Here is a 20804-nt window from a genome sequence, read left to right on the forward strand (position 1 = left end):
TTTTCAGTTTTTAAAAAAATAAAAGAAAATGATGGAAATGTCAAAAAAATAAAAGAAAATAAGTTTCCCATGTGATATGTGGTCTAGTTGTTGGGAAAATTTGCAAATGTGAATTTTGACTTTATTTGCAAAATCTCTCTGAAATTTGTAAAAATGGGCATAACTTTTGCATACTAACTCGGATGAAAAAGTTTTTTATATGAAAAATCATCTACTCGAAAAGTTACATCTGAATTTAACTGGGGGAACCCCGTTAAACATTTTCAAAATCCTCAAAAACCTAATAGAAAAAAATTATGGGGCTTTTAAGATCTAGAGTGAAAAAAATCGAAAAAAATTCAAACAGTGGGCAAACTGTGGTCAAACAATGGTCAAACTAATTATTCTAGAATATTAGTGTTACTAAATAATTATTTCAGTTATTTCAATTTTGGTCAAATCTGGTCAAACTGTGGTCAAACAATGGTCAAACTAATTATTTAAGAAATATTAGTGTTACTAAATAATTATTGTTTTTTAAAACAATAGTTTCAAAATAAAACTATGAAATGTGTCACTTCATGCTCAAGCAAAATTCCTGAAGGTTAATAGGATTGACATCTTAGTATTGTCAGGAAAACAACAAGTGCAGACTTGGAGCGAGGGAGAATAGAACCCGGAAGTTAAGCGTGCTCAGGCTGGGGGAGTGGGAGGATGGGTGACCGTTCGGAAAGTTAGATGATTTGGAATGATGAGGGGTGATTAGAGGATAAATTGAGAAGTGATGAGGGGTGGTGATTACAGACTAGAGGTTAAAATAATTCAAAATTTTGAAAATCAAAAAAAATTCAAAAAAAAATCATAAAATTTCCTTTAGTCTCGGTTGGTGTTACCAACCGGGACTAAAGGTGGAGCTCCACGTGGCCGCGCCCTTAGTCCCGGTTCTGGATTGAACCGGGACTAAAGGGAGAGGCATTAGTACCGACCCTTGGCTGGGGGAGTGGAAGGATGGGTGACCGTTCGGGAAGTTAGATGATTTGGAATGATGAGGGGTGATTAGAGGATAAATTGAGAAGTGATGAGGGGTGGTGATTACATACTAGAGGTTAAAATAATTCAGAAATTTGAAAATAAAAAAATCAAAAAAATTTCAAAAAAAAAATCATAAAATTTCCTTTAGTCCCGGTTGGTGTTACCAACCGGGACTAAAGGTGGAGCTCCACGTGGCCGCGCCCTTTAGTCCCGGTTCTGAATTGAACCAGGACTAAAGGGAGAGGCATTAGTACCGACCCTTGGCTGGGGGAGTGGGAGGATGGGTGACCGTTCGGAAAGTTAGATGATTTAGAATGATGAGGGGTGATTAGAGGATAAATTGAGAAGTGATGAGGGGTGGTGATTACAGACTAGAGGTTAAAATAATTCAGAAATTTGAAAATCATAAAAAATTCAAAAAAATCATAAAATTTCCTTTAGTCCCGGTGTTGGTGTTACCAACCGGGACTAAATGTGAAGCTCCACGTGGCCGCGCCCTTTAGTCCCGGTTCTGAATTGAACCAGGACTAAAGGGAGAGGCATTAGTACCGACCCTTTAGTCCCGGTTCCAGAACCGGGACTGAAGGCCCTTTTTCTACTAGTGGCTTAACAACATACATAACTATTATCTGGCAACTGCATACGATTATCATGGCAACTGTTCATTGCTAACATGACAACTATGTTGACATAGCCTGCCAAATAGTGGTGCCCCATCTTCAACACTTTAGTCCTAATATGATTGTTCACATAATCCACGTTACGACGTTCATTTGCAAAATTGGCATTATATATTACTCAAACTAAATGACTAACTGCTACGACATATTGCACGAGTTAATAGACCAATATATGAAAAAAAAATGTCCTTTCGAGATGACACCTTAATTTTTGACACCAAGAAACCATTCTTGTAACCGCTGTGTCAAAACCAGATGAAACCGTGTCGTTCCGCCAAATTTCCCGGCGTTGTTTTCGGTGCGACGCGCATAATCTGCAGTTAACATAGCTAGCTATTTTTTTTGCTTTGAACCTTATTTTGAACTTGTTTTGCAAAAGAAAAACTTATTTTGAACTTGTTTGATTTGAACTTTGATTTTGATAAATTGTCGTGTTTGTTGGTTTTGTTTGAGCCGGCCGAGTGCACACATGAGAGAGACATGCACGGGGTGGGTTGGTGGGTGGGGTGGGGTGGCTCCAACGTTCTAGAATCTTCACAAACCCTCAACCAGGTTCCCCTCTCCTCCTCTGTTCCTCCGCCCCCTCACCGCAGCCGCCTCTCGCCCCACCAAGAAAAGCCCTAGCCAGACGCCTAGACCCCATCCATGGCGACCATCCCTACCACCGGCTCCGCCTCCCTCCTCCGGGGCTCCGCCGCCCTCCAGGTACCCTGATCCAATCCCTTTTTTTCTCCTCGTTCTGCCGGCGGCCGCCGTCTCTTCTTCCGTTGTTCCGCCTAAAGCTGACCCCTTTTTCCTGCTCCTGCGCGGCAGAGGGACGGGAGGTCAACCAGGCCGTCGTCGGCGGCCAGGCCGCTTCCCGGGCGCCGCGCGCGCTCGGCCGTGCGCGCCTCCGCCAAGGACATCGCCTTCGACCAGGCCTCGCGCTCCGCCCTCCAGGCCGGCGTCGAGAAGCTCGCCGCCGCCGTCGGCGTCACCCTCGGCCCCAGAGGTTGGTTGCGCGCGCGATCTCCCCTGCATGATCCCCCGCTCCCCTTTGGTCCAAGCTCCAAGTTCCATGTCGCTGTCGGCTCTTGTCTCTAGTGCCCCACGAATCTGTCTTTGGATGATGCCGGAACTTGGCAGTATACTGGTTATCTGTCTAATGATTAGTGCTAGTAGTACATGAGAGATTTGCAGCCCCATGGCCCCTCAGTCTGATTTGTGGTAGGATGTTTTATGATTTATTAGTTGATGTACAAATTTCTAGATTTAGGATTTACATAAGGGTCAATGTATGCTTCCACTCCTTTAGAGGTTTAATTTAGGTGCAAATTTGAAGATTTAAGATTTATGATGATGTCAAGTGTATGTATGCTTTGGGCCTGTCACATTCAACCACAAACTAGTGATGTTAGGATGGCTTTGTAGGTTCTGATGTTGTTATTTTAGTGTGCCTTCCTTTGGGAATTTCTGGTCAATTGGTACATACATATATCTGCGTGATTTTTTCCTCTGCTTGTACATGGCTGGGGCTGTTTCTTCCCCTGACCTCTCATTATTGCTTGGTTTTTGTTGCAGGAAGGAATGTTGTTTTGGATGAGTTTGGCAGCCCCAAAGTTGTCAATGACGGAGTTACAATCGCCCGGGCTATTGAGCTTGCTGATCCCATGGAGAATGCTGGTGCTGCTCTAATTCGTGAAGTAAGCATATTCTCTCTGTTCTGCACAAATCAAAACCAATATGTGTTTTCTGAATGAGAAAAATCCACTATCACTTGTTTCCTTACCTTACACATTTTTTTATCTGTCAAATGCAAGGTTGCTAGCAAGACAAATGACTCGGCGGGTGATGGGACCACGACCGCATCTGTTCTGGCTCGCGAGATCATAAAATTGGGGCTGTTGAGTGTTACGTCAGGGGCAAATCCAGTATCAATTAAGAAGGGCATAGATAAGACTGTGCAAAGTTTAGTTGAGGAACTTGAGAAGAAGTCACGACCTGTGAAGGGCAGTGGGGACATTAAAGGTGAGCCACAGCTTTACAATGATGATGATTTGGATGCTTTCATCTAAAGTGACCCTGATAGCTTGCTCTCTGTACAAGGAAGGAATGTATTGTGAAACACTTTGCTCTTTCTATTTCAGCTATTGCTGCTATATCTGCTGGAAACGATGACTTTATTGGGACCATGATCGCGGAGGCTATTAACAAAGTTGGCCCTGATGGTGTCCTCTCGATTGAGTCATCATCGTCGTTTGAGACTACTGTTGAAGTTGAAGAAGGAATGGAGGTAAGCACCCAAACTAAGCACTGCAATCTTGCTGATTCTGATGTGTGGTTGAATATGTACCTTACTTTCTTCGTGATGCTGAAGTGGTAACTGGTTTCTCCCATTTGTACAGATTGACAGAGGATATATCTCTCCTCAGTTTGTCACAAACTCTGAGAAGTCAGTTGTTGAGTTTGAAAACGCTCGAGTTCTTGTCACTGATCAGAAGATCTCCTCAATTAAAGAAATCCTTCCTTTGTTGGAGCAAACGACGCAGTTGAGAGCACCACTTCTCATAATTGCGGAGGATGTATCTGGTGAGGCTTTGGCAACTCTGGTTGTCAACAAGCTTAGAGGAATTCTGAATGTAGCTGCAATTAAAGCTCCTGGTTTTGGTGAAAGGCGCAAGGCTCTCCTTCAGGACATTGCCATTGTTACAGGTGAGACCACTTTCTGCTAGTCTAGTTGGGCTTTGTTATTTATGCTCAAGATGCTCATCTTTGTAGACCAAAAGTTTTTTTTTCTCAGTTGATTACTTTATCTTTCTATTGCTACAATATTCCCCCTGTCTCCTGTCTCTTCTAGCTTGCGTTTTGACTGTAACATAGTATTGGGTATACACATTACCTACTGTACTAGATAGAATATGGAAAATTAATGTGTTCCTTTGCTTTCTAACAAGTTATAGTATCTTAAATACCCTTTTTGTATTGATAGGAACGACATCGATTTCATTATACTTTCAAGTTTCCAGTTTATAATTTAAAAACAAAAACAACCCTTGTTTGCTCTGCAACTGGGGTTCCACCTCTTTAATGCTCTAATCTGGAATATACTCATGTATCAGGTGCTGAATTTCAAGCCAAAGATCTTGGCCAACTGATCGAGCAGACAACAGTGGAGCAGCTCGGCATAGCCAGGAAGGTGACAATCTCCGGGTCATCCACAACCATAATAGCAGATGTTGCCACCAAGGATGAGATCCAGGCTAGAATTGCGCAGCTGAAGAGAGAGCTTTCTCAGACAGACTCGACATATGATTCTGAGAAGCTGGCGGAGAGAATAGCAAAGCTCTCTGGCGGAGTTGCTGTGATCAAGGTTGGAGCTGCAACAGAAACGGAGCTTGAGGACCGCAAGCTCCGCATAGAGGATGCCAAGAATGCCACTTTTGCAGCCATTGAGGAAGGTATAGTACCTGGAGGTGGTGCGGCCTATGTTCACCTGTCGACTCTCGTACCAGCTATCAAGGAGAAGCTGGATGACCCTGAGGAGCGCCTTGGTGCTGATATCATTCAGAAGGTATTACTCCAAATGAAAACAACTATACTGCAAATATAAGTGCCATGCGGTAGTTGTAGTGTCAACCAATTGATTTGTTGATTATATTATTCATGCAAGAGCTGTTAGCAGTTTAACTTTCCCATTTAGCTTTCATCCAACAACATTCACAAGTTAGTAGGAGCTTTTAGCATTTACTGTTGTTTTTTACCTAACAGATGATACTATGTTGGTGATCTGCAGGCTCTAGTGGCACCCGCATCGTTGATCGCGCACAATGCCGGAGTCGAAGGGGAGGTGATCGTGGAGAAAATCAAGGACAGCGAGTGGGAATTCGGCTACAACGCGATGACCGACAAGCACGAGAACCTGGTTGAGGCTGGCGTCATTGACCCAGCGAAGGTGACGAGGTGCGCCCTGCAGAACGCAGCGTCGGTGGCCGGAATGGTCCTGACCACCCAGGCGATCGTCGTGGAGAAGCCGAGCAAGAAGGCTCCCGCGCCCGCCGGGATGCCCCAGGGCATGATGTAGAAGCGCAATGATATGTAGCAACCTGGGGGCAGGCAATTTTAGGGGCGTGTGGTGATCGTTTTGCCAGGGGAGAGAACCGTGGCACCTTAAGGAGGAAATCATGGTGTGTAATGGATAATGATGGCCTGTTCTATTGTCTGTTTGGCACGCTTCGTGGCGATTGCCATGTTGAAAACTATTTTGGCTAGCTGAGTTTGAGAAGAAGTAATAAATTAGTAAAGTTGAGGATGTGCCCTGATTGATTTTTCTCTGATTGTTGCGTCTGGAATTGTAGGCAGCTGGATGTTCTCTCTAGAGGAAATGGAAGCATGTACAGTACTCCCTCCGTTCGGAATTACTTGTCGCGAAAATGGATGTATCTAGATGTATTTTAGTTCTAGATACATCCATTTCCTTGACAAGTAATTCCGAACGGAGGGAGTAGTAGGCAGCAGCTTTGGCTCAAAGTCTGAACACTTGCAAGTACTATCATGCTTGCAAAATTCGTTATTTCTTAGTCATGTGTCCATCTAAGGACTCCAGCTACGGAACCTTGTTATTTCTAGCTTAAGTTATGCTGCGTTATAGTTTGTGTATGACAAAACTCAAAGGTCTGAGTGGACGACCACATTTCTATTATGCTTCTATCCAATAGAATTTATTAATCAAAATTATTAATCATTTATGTTATACAATGTTTAGAATATTAGGAGATACGCAAGCCAGAAATTTTTGCCAGGAATTAAATAAATGGTGTGCAATTTAACACATCACGGCCTACTAGAGGATAGTGGTATTCCGAGCCCATGAGGGTTCAAATCTTGATTCACGCATCTTCATGTATTTATCATCTTCCTGTATTCATTCAGCGGGAGGAGACGTTCCCATCGACTATGAGGCGTCTATGGTGACATTGTCAATCTCAACATGATATGTTGACTCAATTCTCTTGAAGGTGCTCATATAGATAGGGTGTGCGTGTGTGTTTATAGGAGTGAGTGTATGCGTGTATATATGAGTGTCTGCGTCTGTAGCGTGTCTCGGAAAAAACATATTCCATAGACATCTCTCAAGTGCCTTGTTATTAAGAGACACACGCATCATCTACTTCATATATCCGAGGGTGAATCTTCTTCTTAACACATGTCCACTTGGTGCATTCGAGGATGGTATACTACCTCCCTCATGCATGCTTAGATTTGAGCAGTGCTTCACACATGTCGAGGAGTTCAAATGCAAGAGAACAACTACACCATCCAATAGGGAAACTTAGAAGTGAAGAAGAATCCACAAAGGCCAAGTTGACCCCCAAGGGAAGTCCAAGTGAGGAATGGTGCCTCCTCTGGCCACCCTGGGTCCCCGAGCCTCCATACCTCGGGTGTCCAGACTTACCTGCGTGTAAGAGTTGGGTATCGACTATGTATCTTTACCCTTTCACCCCTCACTTACCCCTTCATGCCTTGGGCATATACATATTCGTCCTCCTCCTCCTCCATTTTAGGGTTAGCTAAGAATAGAGAGAGAAAAGAGACTTAGCTCATGTATCTTCTCCTGTGTGATTCCTCTTGAGAGAGAAGACTCCATGGAAGTAGAAGGCCACCTAAGGATGTAGGCTTTATTGGAGTACATGGCCTCCCAAGGGAAGAACCATTAGGGTTTCAAGGCCTCCTAAGGGAGAAGAATTCCCCAAGTGAATCATCAAGACCCATCTCTCCTAGAGATTTGAATGAAGTACCTTTGTATCTTTTCTGAGTAATTTTAACATGCTCCCTCTTACCCCCTCTTATCATATAGGAGGCAAGAAGGTAAGAGTTAACCAGACCACTACTTAATCAAACCAATGGCTCAGATCTATTATGAACTCTTACCTCTCATGTGAAAAGGGGAGGTAAGAGGGACCATGCTAAAATTTGCCATCTTTCTTTTCTTGTTGTTGAAAATGTTTGTGATTATCTCTTTGACCTTTGATTTGAGTAGTTGGCATAGATTTGCTTCTGTGAGTCCCTCGAAAAAGGAAGGAAAAAACGTGTGTTTTTTCTTGCTTTCGCGGGACGCACATATTTGCTTCTCATGAAGACACAAATTTGTTTCCGCGAGAGGCATAGTTGTGCCTCTCGGAAAGGAAAAGAAGTGTGGGGAAAACCGTGCTTCTGGTTTGAATTTTTGTTGGGTTTATTCGTGAAAAGTAATTCATCGAAACCTATTAATACGGAATCTAATTTCGAAGATCTCGACGTGAGAAATCCAACAACAAAAACCATACATGATTTGGACGCACAATTTAAGAGATGAAATATTTTGAATAAATGAATCTACGGAAAAATGACGTCAAAGACGAGAGCTTCTCCTTTAGCATAGGGTGGTCGGGCCAGCCGAGCCTGCCAGGTTGCGACAATGTGTGCCACTTGTCACAACCTAGGAATATGAAAATTACCTTTAAAAATGTATTCCTTAATTAGTGATTTCGTCAACTTTGGCACGTACGCACACGTTGCTGTGTGCCCGGTCATGACACGCGCTTTCCTGTTGTGTTGCGCGGAGCTCCTATATGGCACGCTATACGCCGCGCGATCCAGTCAACGCGCAATCCCCTTCCTCATGTGCCCCTTTTAGGACTGCCCATGAGTTGGGCGAGACGCGGCCTACTTTTTCCATTTTGTTTTTTTTGCCTTTTGTTTTCATTTTATATTTTTTCCCTTTTTAAAAATAAATCAAGAAGTCAAAAAAGTTCTCAATTTCATACAAATCGTGAATTCTAAAAAATGTTTGTGGATTAAAAAAATGTTTGTCATTTTGAAAAAATACGTATTAAAAAAATCATGATTTCGAACAAAATGTTCACTAATTTAAAAAAACCATGAATTTATACACAGAGTTCACAAAAATCATAAAAATGTGAATTACAAAAAAAATCATCAATTCAGAAAATGTTATACATTTAAAAAAATGCTCGTCAAACAGAAAATGTTCATGAATTTTCAAAATTGTTCTGAAATTTCTAAAAATATTCACGAGTTTCAAAAAATGTTCACAATTTTAGGGAAATGTTTGAATTCGAAATTATTCAAAAATGTGTAAAAAGTGTTCACAATTTCATAAATTAATGTTCGCTAAATCTTTAAATGGAAAAAAAGGAAAAATAGAAAAGGAAAAAAGGAAAGAAAAATAGAAAGAATAGGAAAAAAACTAACATTAAAAACGAAAAAAATGAAAATGAAAAAAGAAAGGAAATAAAAAAAATGAAAAAAGCAGGAAAAAAACCCCGAAAGAAAACACAAAAAACCGGTCTGGGAGGTTCTAGAACCTTCCCAAAGCCGGAAAGGAGCTACTTGGGCAGGCCCAAAATGTGTACAAATATCTGGAGTAGCATTGCACTGACAGAACAGCATTGCTGGAGCAAATTTGGGACATGACTGCTACTGGATTACATAACCGCCGCATTTTAAAGGCCAATCAAGCCATAACCCAGAGCTGAACCAATGGTGTGAATATAGATTTATTTTTTGTAACAAGCTGCTCTTCCTCTGAAATGGCTTTATTACTGCCCTAGAAACGTAAAGGGTCATGCGATCCTGTCTTATATCAAAACTAAGCACTAGCCCCGACATGCCTATTTCACCGAGCCTCTCTCCAAGAGATCGGCCCCAGTCATCAGTTCAAGCACGGTTCAGGTGCATACAGATGGGATCTCAATTACTCCCTCCATTCACTTTTGTAAGTCGTTTCAGACAACTCAAAATAGGCTGTTTTGCATATTGTCTGAAATGTCTTCAAGGTCTTATAAAAGTGAACAGAGGGAGTAGTAAAGAAGAAGAAAATTGAAAGTTTCCCAGCAACCATAATTCCGTTCAAACCGAAACTTCCTCCACCAGTCTTCTAACCAAACTCTACAATAACTTTGCTAATGCGAAATGCTAGAATGAAGAGCTTGTCCTGCAGGTGGCTCTGCTGAAACTATTGCTGTACTTGTGGCTGCACTGGCTTCCTTAGACAATTCAAGATGGTGATAATCTGTTTCTCGTATTGAGGAACTCTGTCCCTCATAGCAGGTTGGATGATACTCTTACTAATCTGCAGCATTTGTAATATACGTTCCAGCATCGTTTTAAAGCTCTTCATTCTATCATACTGCTCGGATGGAATCGGAGGTCGTATCATGCTCTCGACATGCTGTAGCTTCACACATACCTTATTGAACAGTTCGCTGAGGTCTGCAAAGTATTGGTCCTTCATGATCTTGACCTGTCAAAAACATAAACACATAAATCTGGTGCAGAAACTATATAGAGATTAAAACAGAAAAGCTAGCTAGTAGGCCGTGGTTTGCCATAAAGTCGGCGAATATGGCACTGGCAAGATATTTCAACTAGCTTTTAGAAGCATATACAAATCTAAAACAAAATAAGAAACTATGATGCCCATTAAATATATAAAAAATTGCTAACTGCCTTGAGGCTTTACTACATCTAGATACTCTGTATGGTTGTACGCTCCATCCTCCGCTTCCATACAGAATTCCGTATACATATAATAAATTATCTTATAAGAAGACTGCCAGAATGTAGTGCATCTACACACTTGTATGAAATTCCGGTTTCAACTCCAGAAGAGGAATTTGTTGGAATACAGACCAAAAAGAAAGGAGATGGGCAACATGAAGTGCAAAAGTAAAAGGCCCCACGTGTTGTTTCATCTTTTAACAATCTAGATCAGGCCAATCTCAACCTCTTTGTTCTAGGGGCCACTGTCTACGAATTTTAGGAAGTTCCAAGGAAGGGAGTGCCAAAAAAGGATGATATCAGTATTATGTCTTACCATTTGATATATCTCCTCTTGCCAATAATCTGCATCTTCATCTTCATCACCTGTTTGAGCAGTAGAGTCCGCAGATGCTGCACAAAAAGCAAGGTAGTCGAAGAGTATCACAATACAATGAACAAACCAACAAATAAGCAGCTACAAGTACATTGTAGGATAGAATGCAGGGGCAAATTGGAAAACTTGTGAACCAAATCAAACAATCACATAAGATCAATATGGTCAGCTATAGTCATCATGATTATTGCACAGTAGCACTTTCCCAGAAAATAAGAAATCCCAATGTGCTGAACAGAAGTCACAGAAGATCAGTAGGGTCAGTTTAGTCAACATGATGATTACAGAGTACTGATCACTAAACATCGCAATATATCATTCCATCTTCAAGCTGTCCTTCTATCTACCGTAGTTTAGGCAAAAGGAGAGTGAAATGAAGCTTTGAAGCTTTAGGACTAACTTCACACCCCTCGATAGTTCTAGGACCTGTGGCGCACTTCACTTGTCAAAAAACATATAATTGCATCTGAATTATGAATCTCGTTGTCATCTTCAAAGAAGTTTCAAAGATTTAAAGCTAGTTCATGTAGCATAAACATTAACTTCATAAAAAACTCAGTGCAATGATGCCCGTTGCATCTAAAACATGCCACCTAGGCAAACGTCCAAATACCATTGGGGAAGAAGCCTAGTTAGTGAGGAAAAAGAGAGATGTTGTATCTTATGAAGATACAGCTCTTATCAGGTAACCCAGGATAATTATTTTTTTCTCCACAGAACATATTAAATGGCAGCTCCATTAGATATAACACTAAGATATAAGTCATTGGAAGAGTTATATCTAAACACACATTTAATGCATATGATACAATGAAGATACAATGCGCCGGGAGTGCCCTAAGGGTTCAATAAGAGTTAGGATCCAAGAATTCAGGTTGTATTATAGTCCAACAGAACTGTTAGCACAATAAGTAAGGGTGTGGGGTCCTGATGAACAACACACATTTTCCCCTAAACTTTTCTATGCAAGTAAGGCGAAAATGATAAGAGACAAGATCGATAAGCTGGTTTAAACTGCACAAGGAATGTAAGGCCACAACAGGAAGATGGATATAAGAACAGAGAGAAAAAGAAGACGAGAACAATAAGAGCATACGATGGATCTCATAAAGAAAGTATATGTGAAAACTTACTACTAGAGGAAACTTCTTGAAGGCCCCTCTGTGCCTGAATCGGATCCATGTTATTTTGTTGCAAGAGCATGCCTCCTGAAGCTTGAAGTCGTCGTTGCATGGAGGATTGCGGCTGCATCCCTGATTGATGTTGTAGTTGGTTAGGCTGAGATTGGAATTGTGACATAAGATGCTGTTGCGACTGTTGGAGTTGGTTGTGTTGAGACTGAGGTTGCATTGGTGGCTGCTGAGCATGCTGTTGTTCCTGTGGTTGCTGAGCTTCTGTGTGTAGCATATGCATCCGATGCATGTTTGACACATTAGGCACAGTTCCAAGAAGTTGCTGATGCTGTAGACTCACCATGTATGCCTGAGAGCCCAATTGATGTGGCTGATGCAGAGGCATATACTGCTGATTCAACATCTGCTGTGTTTGCTGCACATTCAAAAGATTATTTGACTGAACTGGTAGCCTCTGTTGCTCCTGCATTTCCACAGCACCATTCTGTTGTAAATTTGGCTGGTGTCCCATCAACTGCTGCTGCTGCTGCTGCTGCTGCTGTAAAAGAATATTGAGCTGCTGACTCTGCAGTGAAGGTTGTTGATGAATGGAGGGATGTGCTTGTCGCTGCTGCCTCCCAACAGTTTGTTGAGGTTGCTGGAGTAATGATTGCACAGATTGTTGTACGGGATTCAATTGATTCTGTTGGGACTGTTGTTCAGACATCAAAGGAATGGCTGATGTCTGTGCTTGATTTCCGCCTTGTGGAGGGAGTGCAGGAGCTGTTTCAGAAAAAGTACCATATGTGTGTTAAGAAAGTATCTTGTGAACAAATACGTCTTGTGGAACTATAACAGGCACACAAAGCGCTGAAAGCGGCATCTTACAGATCAAATTAAGACCTGCATTTTCAATGAGAAAAATAAATGTACCAAAGCAATTAAAGGGCTGGCAACCAGATTTGCTTGCAAACAAGTGTTTGCAATTCTCTTCAATAAGATAGAGTCAACGTAAATACAGTTGAGAGCTGACCAACTGATTTAACAACTAATGGTTAGTTCCTTTGTACCAAGCTGAGAGCTGACTGACTAATTTGAGAAGTAGTAGCAAGGAGAGAAGAAACATAATTCTACAAAGTGTTGAAGATGGTCCAATGTTACTGTAACTTAACGGTTGCAGCATTGCAAACTAACTCCAACATAAAACTAAGTTAGATTTAGGCCCAGTTCTTTTGCGGCTTACAAAATAAGCCGCCACCTCCCCAGCTCTCCCATAAGCCGGCTTAATCATTTCATGAGTGTAAATTGACATCCAAGCAAAGATGATAAATTGTGCAACACTCAGTTTACCGTATATGGTACCTTACCTGAGTTGTTTTGATTTGGAATCACTTGAGCATTTCCAGGAGCCAGTTGTCTGCTCGTCTCCATAGAGACCATTTTCAGAGAAATCTTCCGCACATAATCAGACTGAGTAATACAAAAGAAAATGATGTAAAGTTCTATACCAAATTACTAATGGTGGCTTGCGACCAACAGTTCCTGTGTGATTAGTGGTTTAGCACGGTCAAGAAGGTGTTTCAGCTTTTAACATTTTAATTAAAAAAATGTCATCTAAGCAGAGAAACACAATGCCTCAAGTAAGCGATATGAACAGAAAATCCAAATAAAAAATAGTGACAGTGTGCCCCAACTTTATCAACTAAACAAATATTCAGCATAAGTGAGTTAGGCAAAAATGATGAAGAGTTGCAGATTGCTCCTAGGTTTGCCACAAATAAGCCACGAACAGAAATATTCCGCACATATTCAGCATAAGTAAGGTATTATTTGATGTTCGGTCCGAGATAAATGATTGTTAGGGTGGGAACTCCTAAAAAGGTACTAAAACGTTATGTAAAAATTATTCTATGCCAGTTGGAGCCCATTACTAATGTGTGGTCTGCTCCGAAGAAGGTACCTGATTGGTTGCTTCAGTGTAGATCTTGTCTTCGAATTGCCTGGCGATTTCTTGAAGTTCGATCAGTTCGTCTGGCACCGATACTGGCAGGATCTTCCTCAGAGTCTCCAATCTACACGCATAATAATAATAATAATAATAATACAAAATGTGAATAAATCGGGTGCGGGGGATGCATTGCTTCTCAACTGTTGTGTGCGACAAAATATATATAGTTAAGAATTAGAGACATATTCTGTCGCACACAACAGTTTCTCGTATATACTCCCTCCATTCGTGCAAGCAAGGTGTAATTTATGTTTTGCTAAAAAAGGACCAAGGAGAAGGAGTCATGACTTGTGATCATGTGCATAATATAATATCCTTGGGGAAGCTAGCACACGAGAAACCCTGGTTTCAGAACAGAACTAGTAGAATGGTTTGCCCTAGGTGATCATCAAATCTGCAGCTCCCGGTCAGTAAACTTGTGTTAAATTGTTCAGAGTTGATGAAGTGGTTAAGCTGGATTCAAAGCAGCGTGGGATTGATTTTGACCAGGAATCAAGCAGAGGCGCTGAAACTGAGAGCTAGCTAGATCGACGACGGACGAATCTGCTGCTGCCGCTATTTGGTGGATCAAAGCTAAATATCAGATGGATCGATGTAAAAAAAAATCCTCTTTTTTCTGCCGCTATGGAAGGGGAAATCGGATGAACACCAAATCGAATAAATTAGAGCGAGTCCCCAGCGTGAGCGTGCATACATCTTATTGACGACCCTGCTGCGCGCCTCGGGCTGGAGCTGGGCGCGCCAATCGCCTACGGCGGCGGCGGCGGCGGGGTCCGGCCCTTGGGTGGGCCGCCAGTTGGCGTCCATGGCCCGGATCGGCGATTGGTGTATGCTGCTTGCTTAGGTCGTCAAGGGGATGGAGGTGGAGGGGGAGGTGCCCGCGTCCGCCAACGCCTCCGCTTGACCACTGGTTTGGTTGGATGGAGGTGGTGGTGGTCTCGTCGGCGGCGCTTAACTTGACCGCCGCCGTCTCCTTAAAACTCGTCTCTCTCCTCCAAGTTTTGCAAGTTATTTTAGGTTGCAAAACCACCTTATATTATGGAACGGAGGAATATATGTTAAAAAAACTAGGTATATTCGTGTTTTTTTGACACGGTACAGACACAAGCGCTTATATACACGCGCATACACTCATCCTTATGAACACACACGCATATCCTACCTCTATGAATATATTTAAAAAACTGAACAGAGGAATATATTTACAAAGTCACTGGAGGCACCTTGTCATCGACGGAAACGTCTCTTCCCACTAAACGTCTTCTCTGACAGGAACGGTCAAAATGACGGTCACGCCATGCACATATGATTAGCGTGATTATAGCCGCACAGTATCCTTTCTCGCTAACTGTTCTTTTAATAAAAAATAACAAAAGGAAAGCCATGGCGCCAGCAGCCCTTGATCCTCCCAGACGCTAGCAAGCTCGTCGACCGTTCTCTATCCGCTTGCCCTGTCGCTACCCTTGCCGTCAGTGGTCGCCCTCGCAACATGGGTGGGCAGTCAACGCCGCCGAGGGCGGGGTCCGACCCATGATGTCTACTCCTTCCGTTCCAAATTATTCGTTGCAGAAATGGATGTATCTAAAACTAAAATACATCTAGATACATCCATACCTGTGACAAGTAATTCAGAACGGAGGGAGTAGATGATAGATAGATATTTCAGCTTTGCTAGCTAATTCGAAGATACGCCATGGAATCTTCTACAACACCTTATACCATTGTACAATCACCTCACGACTCAGTTTGTGCACATAGAAGGATACACTGCAGTTTCGATAGGCTCTTTCCCGGATGTATTGTCAGAACCCATTTGTAGGTATTGTAATGGTGTACGCTAAAAATGGTATTGTAATGATGCACTCTCTTGATTAGTAAAATCTTTTTACCTCATAAAAAAGAACGTAAGAAAACCGTTCTCACAAAACAAGAAAAGAATGTTAGATGACCAAACGGTGGCAAACCAGGCGCCTAGAGCCTAGGTATTTGATCAAGCCGAGAATAGGGGATGAAACAACAACTCATAATGTTTGCTCAGATCATAAAAGCGTAACATCATCACCTTGATAAGCTAGCCACTGTCACACTAACAACGACATGTCCACAAGCATCCTCAGTGTCTTGGCCACCTGCTCACTAGGTTTTGTACGAAAAAGGAGATTGTCCTAACTCTAAGAGAAGAGTAGCAGTAGGTGTCCACACAAATGAATCGCGAGCAGAAGAGTATCCAACTCCCAATGCAATAGAAAACAGAGCAAATAAAAATTTTGCCATTGCCTACAATGAATAGGCACTAGACCCCCGACCCCCTCCCCTATGACCATATCTCCTAGCCGAGTGCTGCTATACACACGATACCTGTTGGACGATTGCTGGACGATACTGCAAATCGGACCATCCATGCGTAGGATTAGGTGCAACGCAGCCGGTGGATTAACTATCGTGCATGAATCGTCCAGCAGGCATCGTTTGTGAAGTAGTTTCGCTCCTAGCCTATCCCTATCCGGCATCACATCCATCAACTATGAATATGCGTAGGATCATTGTCATTTGGGATGATGTAACGCCCCAAGACCGATGTGCCAGGTGCCTTCGAGTTATTCGCTGCTGTTGCCATGTCATTTGCTTGCGTGTTGCATCTTGTCATGTCATCATGTGCATTGCATCATCATGTTTTAAAACTTGCATCCGTCCCAGTTTCCTCGTTCCTTCCGTTGTCCGTTCTGAGTCCAGACACCCTTGCACGTGCCCGCGGCATGTTCGAAATATTATTTTATAAGTGGCCGGAAAATGTTCTCGGATTGGGTTGAAAGTTGGCGTGTGGCCTTATTATAGTGTAGGTAGGCCGCCTGCCAAGTTTCATCACATTCGGAGTTCGTTTGATAGCCCAACCGTTAAACTATAGCGGCATTATAGCCGGTCTAACGTCGGACGTTTTCGGTCTCCGGAAACAGTCGCCGGGTCTCTCTCTTCTCTCTTCTCAGTCCATTGCCTTCTGCACTACATCTCACCGCCAGGCCCAGCCTAACCTCTCCCGTCAGCATGCGGCCCTCCTCGCGCGCGCGTCCGAGAAGTTGTCCCGGACCCGACCCGAACAGTCGTCACCATCGTGTCCGGATCATCCCCAAACATCTACAAAATATCTCCGTTTTCTTTGTTTGGTCTCCCTAGCCTATTTATCTAGGACCGTCTGATTTAATCGGAGGGACCAAATACCCCTACCCAAAATTCACTTGTTATTTAAAGACCAAGCCCTAAAACCTAGGGGAGTTGTCCCATCCATCAATCCCCATGCCGTCGCCACCTTCCTCGTTTTCCCCATCGACCCTCCCGATCTCTCCACCCAACCAGTGAGCCTCCTCCCGATCCCTTCCAAATCAATCGCAGTAGCCTCGCTCCGTTCGAGAAGAGCTCGACCCCGAGACTCTAGCCTCCTCTCGCGCCTGAGGGGCTCCCCGAGCACCTCGTTCCTGTCGGCTTTGACACCGAGCCACCGGCGAGCAGCAGCTGCAGAGCCATCGCCAGGCCAGCCCCGTCGCGCGCCATTTTCTTTCCCTTCCTCCCTGGCTCACTTCTCCTTCCGTTCTCTGATCCTTCTCTCTTTCTTTCTCGATGTGTGCTGCCCGCAGGAGCCGCCGTGAACATCACCGCAGCAGCCGGTCGACCCCGCCTCTCCTGCCCGTTGACCGCGCCGCCGGAGCCCTGCATCGCGCCAAGCGCCTCCGGCGCCCCATGTCCCGCCGCCCGGATCCGTCTCCCGAGCGCCGAGGAGCCCGTCGTCGGACCAGCAGGTCCACTCGCCCCTTGCCCCTTTCCTTTTCCCCTGGTTCTCCTTCTCCTCTAACCATCTCTCTCTTCTGCTCATGAACCCTCGTCGCCCGCTGCCCTCTCGTTCGTCTTCCTGTGGATCCAGTCCTCCCGCTGCCGCCTCGCCGGCCTCACTCACGCCCCTGCTCGCCGGCGCCAAGTCCATGTCGTCGCTGCTCCGCTTCCCTGCCGAACAGAGGACGCCCGCTCGTCCCAGCCGCGTTGACCGTCGATCCACGACACCTGAGCACCCGCGGGTCGGCCTCCTTCGCGCCAAGGCCCAGCTCCTCTTCGCCAGATCCGCCGGCCTCCCTCTGCTTCCAACTGGGCCATGGCCCATGGTGAGAAACCCCCAGCGCCCATGTCCTGTTTCGGCCTGTAGCTCTAATTCGGCCCGATATGTTTTTTTTCGGGTCCTGCGAATTTTGCCAATTATCCAGAGAATTACAGATTTGCAAAAAACCCTCTAACTTCATGCATATAATTACTCATGAACCATGCATCCATTTAAAACATGTCATATATGTAACTTGACTAGAATTTCATCTAGTTTAATAATTTACAACTTTCATCTATGTTTAAAATGTTTAAAATGATGTTTGATTAAATTTGCTCCTATGCCATGCTAATATGATTTAATTCATAACTAAATAACCGTAACTCGGAATTTAATAAACTTTATATGTAAATGGGGTAGAAAAATGCCTAGTTCAACATGGTGTACTTGTTTTGCATGCTTAACAACTCTAAAATTATGTTTAGGGCAGAACAGTACCAAACCTAATATATGCATATGAGGAGTTTTCGGAATTGTTGTTCGTTGTTTCCGGCCTCATTTAAACTTGACTAGATAGGTAGTTTTCATTTGCTTCACTCTCTTGCCATGCTAACAACATTTAATCTTGTTGGATACATAAACGAGAGAGAACTAAATAAGTCATGTGGTGTTTTCTTCAATATGCCACTCCATTGCATATTGAGCTCCACTTAATTTGTAGTGTTGTTTGTGCACTTTGCCATGCCATGCTTCATTAAACCGGACATGCATCATAATTGTTTGTGCATCATGCCATGTCTATGTGTTGGTTGTTTACTATGTTGTTTGCTTCTTTCCGGTGTTGCTTCTTCGGGTTGGTTCTGGTAACGTCGTGTTTGTGAGGAACCGTTCGACTACGTCCGTTTGTCTTCTTCATGGACTCGTTCTTCTTCCTTGTGGGATTTCAGGCAAGATGACCATACCCTCGAAATCACTTCTATCTTTGCTTGCTAGTTGCTCGCTCTTTTGCTATGCCTATGCTGCGATACCTACCACTTGCTTATCATGCCTCCTATATTGTTGAACCAAGCCCCTAACCCACCTTGTCCTAGCAAACCGTTGCTTGGCTATGTTACCGTTTTGCTCAGCCCCTCTTATAGCGTTGTTAGTTGCAGGTGAAGATTGAAGTTTGTTCCTTGTTGGAACATGGAGATGTTGTTCCTTATTGGAACATGTTTACTTGTTGGGATATCACTATATATATTATTTAATTAATGCATCTATATACTTGGTAAAGGGTCGAAGGCTCGGCCTTATGCCTGGTGTTTTGTTCCACTCTTGCCGTCCTAGTTTCCGTCATATCGGTGTTATGTTCCCGGATTTTGCGTTCCTTACGCGGTTGGGTAATAATGGGAACCCCTTGACAGTTCGCCTTGAGTAAAACTCTTCCAGCAATGCCCAACATTGGTCTTACAATTCGCCACCTAGCCTTTTCTTTTCCCTTGGGGGTCGTGCGCCCAAGGGTCATCATTATTTTAACCCCCCCGGGCCAGTGCTCCTCTGAGTGTTGGTCCAACCGAGCGATGTCCGGGGCTACCAGGGGCAACTCTGGGCTGGCCTACCCGACGTCTGGCTCATCTGAGTGTGCCCTGAGAACGAGATATGTGTAGCTCCTATCGGGATTTGTCGGCACATTCGGGCGGTGTTGCTGGATTTGTTTTAACTTGTCGAAGTGTCTTGTAGAACCGGGATACCGAGTCTGATCGGAATGTCCCGGGAGAAGGTCTATTCCTTCGTTGACCGTGAGAGCTTGTCATGGGCTAAGTTGGGACACCCCTGCAGGGATTTGAACTTTCGAAAGCCGTGCCCGCGGCTATGGGTAGATGGGAATTTGTTAACGTCCAATTGTAGAAAACCTGAAGTTTGACCTTAATTAAAATGCATCACCCGCGTGTGTAACCATGATGGTCTCTTTCCGGCGGAGTCCGGGAAGTGAACACGGTGTTGGAGTTATGCTTGACGTAGGTTGCTTTAGGATCACTTCTTGATCATAGATTTTATCAACCGTGCCTTGCCTTCTCTTCTCGCTCTCATTTGCGTATGTTAGCCACCATATATGCTAGTCACTTGCTACAGCTCCACCTCATACCTTTACCTTACCCATAAGCTTAAATAGTCTTGATCGCGAGGGTGCGAGATTGCTGAGTCCCCGTGGCTCACAGATATTTCCAAAACCAGCTTGCAGGTGCCGATGAGTCCGTGTAGATGACGCAACCAAGCTCAGGAGGATCTCGATGAAGATCCTGTCCTTTGTGTTGTTTCGTTCTAGTTGATCAGTAGTGGTGCCCAGTTGGGGTCGATCGGGGACCGTGTCGCATTTGGGATTCTTCTTTTATTTTGGTTCCGTAGTCGGACCTTGATTGTATCTGGATGATGTAATGCTTTATTCATGTAATTGTGTGAAGTGACGATTGTAAGCCAACTATGTATCTCTTTCCCTTATGTATTACATGGGTTGTGTGAAGATTACCTCACTTGCGACATTGCTTTCAATGCGGTTATGCCTCTAAGTCGTGCTTCGACACGTGGGAGATATAGCCGCATCGAGGGCGTTACAAGTTGGTATCAGAGCCTTCTCCAACCTTAGGAGCCCCATTGCTTGATCGTTTTTAGCAGCCGTTGTTGAGTCTAGAAAAATGTTTTGAGTCATCTAGGAATTATATATCGGAGAGTTTAGGAATTCTTTTTACACCCCGGTCTCTTCATCGCTCTGGTAAGGCATCCCGACGTAGAGTTTTGACTCTTCTCTTCTCAAATTTCACTAAAAAAAATTTAGGATCACGCGGGTATCTTGGAATCGTTCCGATGGTTTTGTGACGAGAACATTGTCTTGGTGCCTCCTGTCAGGGGTTTTGTGGCAGTGTCCTGGGGAGTTGAGCTCCGAGGTGTTGTCGTCACAATTTTATCATTGCAGTTCTGGAATACCTGAGTTTAGTACGCCGACATCGAAAATCTC

The 20804-nt window shown here is 43.8% G+C and overlaps 2 protein-coding genes across 2 annotated transcripts; one reads left to right on the top strand and one right to left on the bottom strand.

Annotated features, from left to right (window-relative positions):
- The first annotated feature begins 2222 nt into the window (after positions 1 to 2222).
- LOC119287246 (ruBisCO large subunit-binding protein subunit alpha) lies at positions 2223 to 5999 on the top strand. Its single transcript, XM_037566769.1, has 8 exons — positions 2223 to 2396; positions 2505 to 2682; positions 3252 to 3373; positions 3491 to 3698; positions 3818 to 3963; positions 4076 to 4382; positions 4790 to 5241; positions 5464 to 5999. The coding sequence occupies exons 1-8, from the start codon at positions 2337 to 2339 to the stop codon at positions 5749 to 5751; spliced, it is 1761 nt and encodes a 586-aa protein (XP_037422666.1). The 5' UTR covers positions 2223 to 2336; the 3' UTR covers positions 5752 to 5999.
- Positions 6000 to 9281: 3282 nt separating this feature from the next.
- On the bottom strand, positions 9282 to 14722 carry LOC119287248 (mediator of RNA polymerase II transcription subunit 15a-like). The gene is made up of 6 exons (XM_037566770.1): positions 14420 to 14722; positions 13678 to 13789; positions 13085 to 13187; positions 11739 to 12500; positions 10546 to 10622; positions 9282 to 9972 (listed from the first exon to the last, which is right to left on the bottom strand). The coding sequence occupies exons 1-6, from the start codon at positions 14530 to 14532 to the stop codon at positions 9685 to 9687; spliced, it is 1455 nt and encodes a 484-aa protein (XP_037422667.1). The 5' UTR covers positions 14533 to 14722; the 3' UTR covers positions 9282 to 9684.
- Between the last annotated feature and the right edge of the window lie 6082 nt (positions 14723 to 20804).

The sequence above is a fragment of the Triticum dicoccoides genome, chromosome 4A (assembly GCF_002162155.2).
Source record: "Triticum dicoccoides isolate Atlit2015 ecotype Zavitan chromosome 4A, WEW_v2.0, whole genome shotgun sequence".
Taxonomy (NCBI): domain Eukaryota; kingdom Viridiplantae; phylum Streptophyta; class Magnoliopsida; order Poales; family Poaceae; genus Triticum; species Triticum dicoccoides.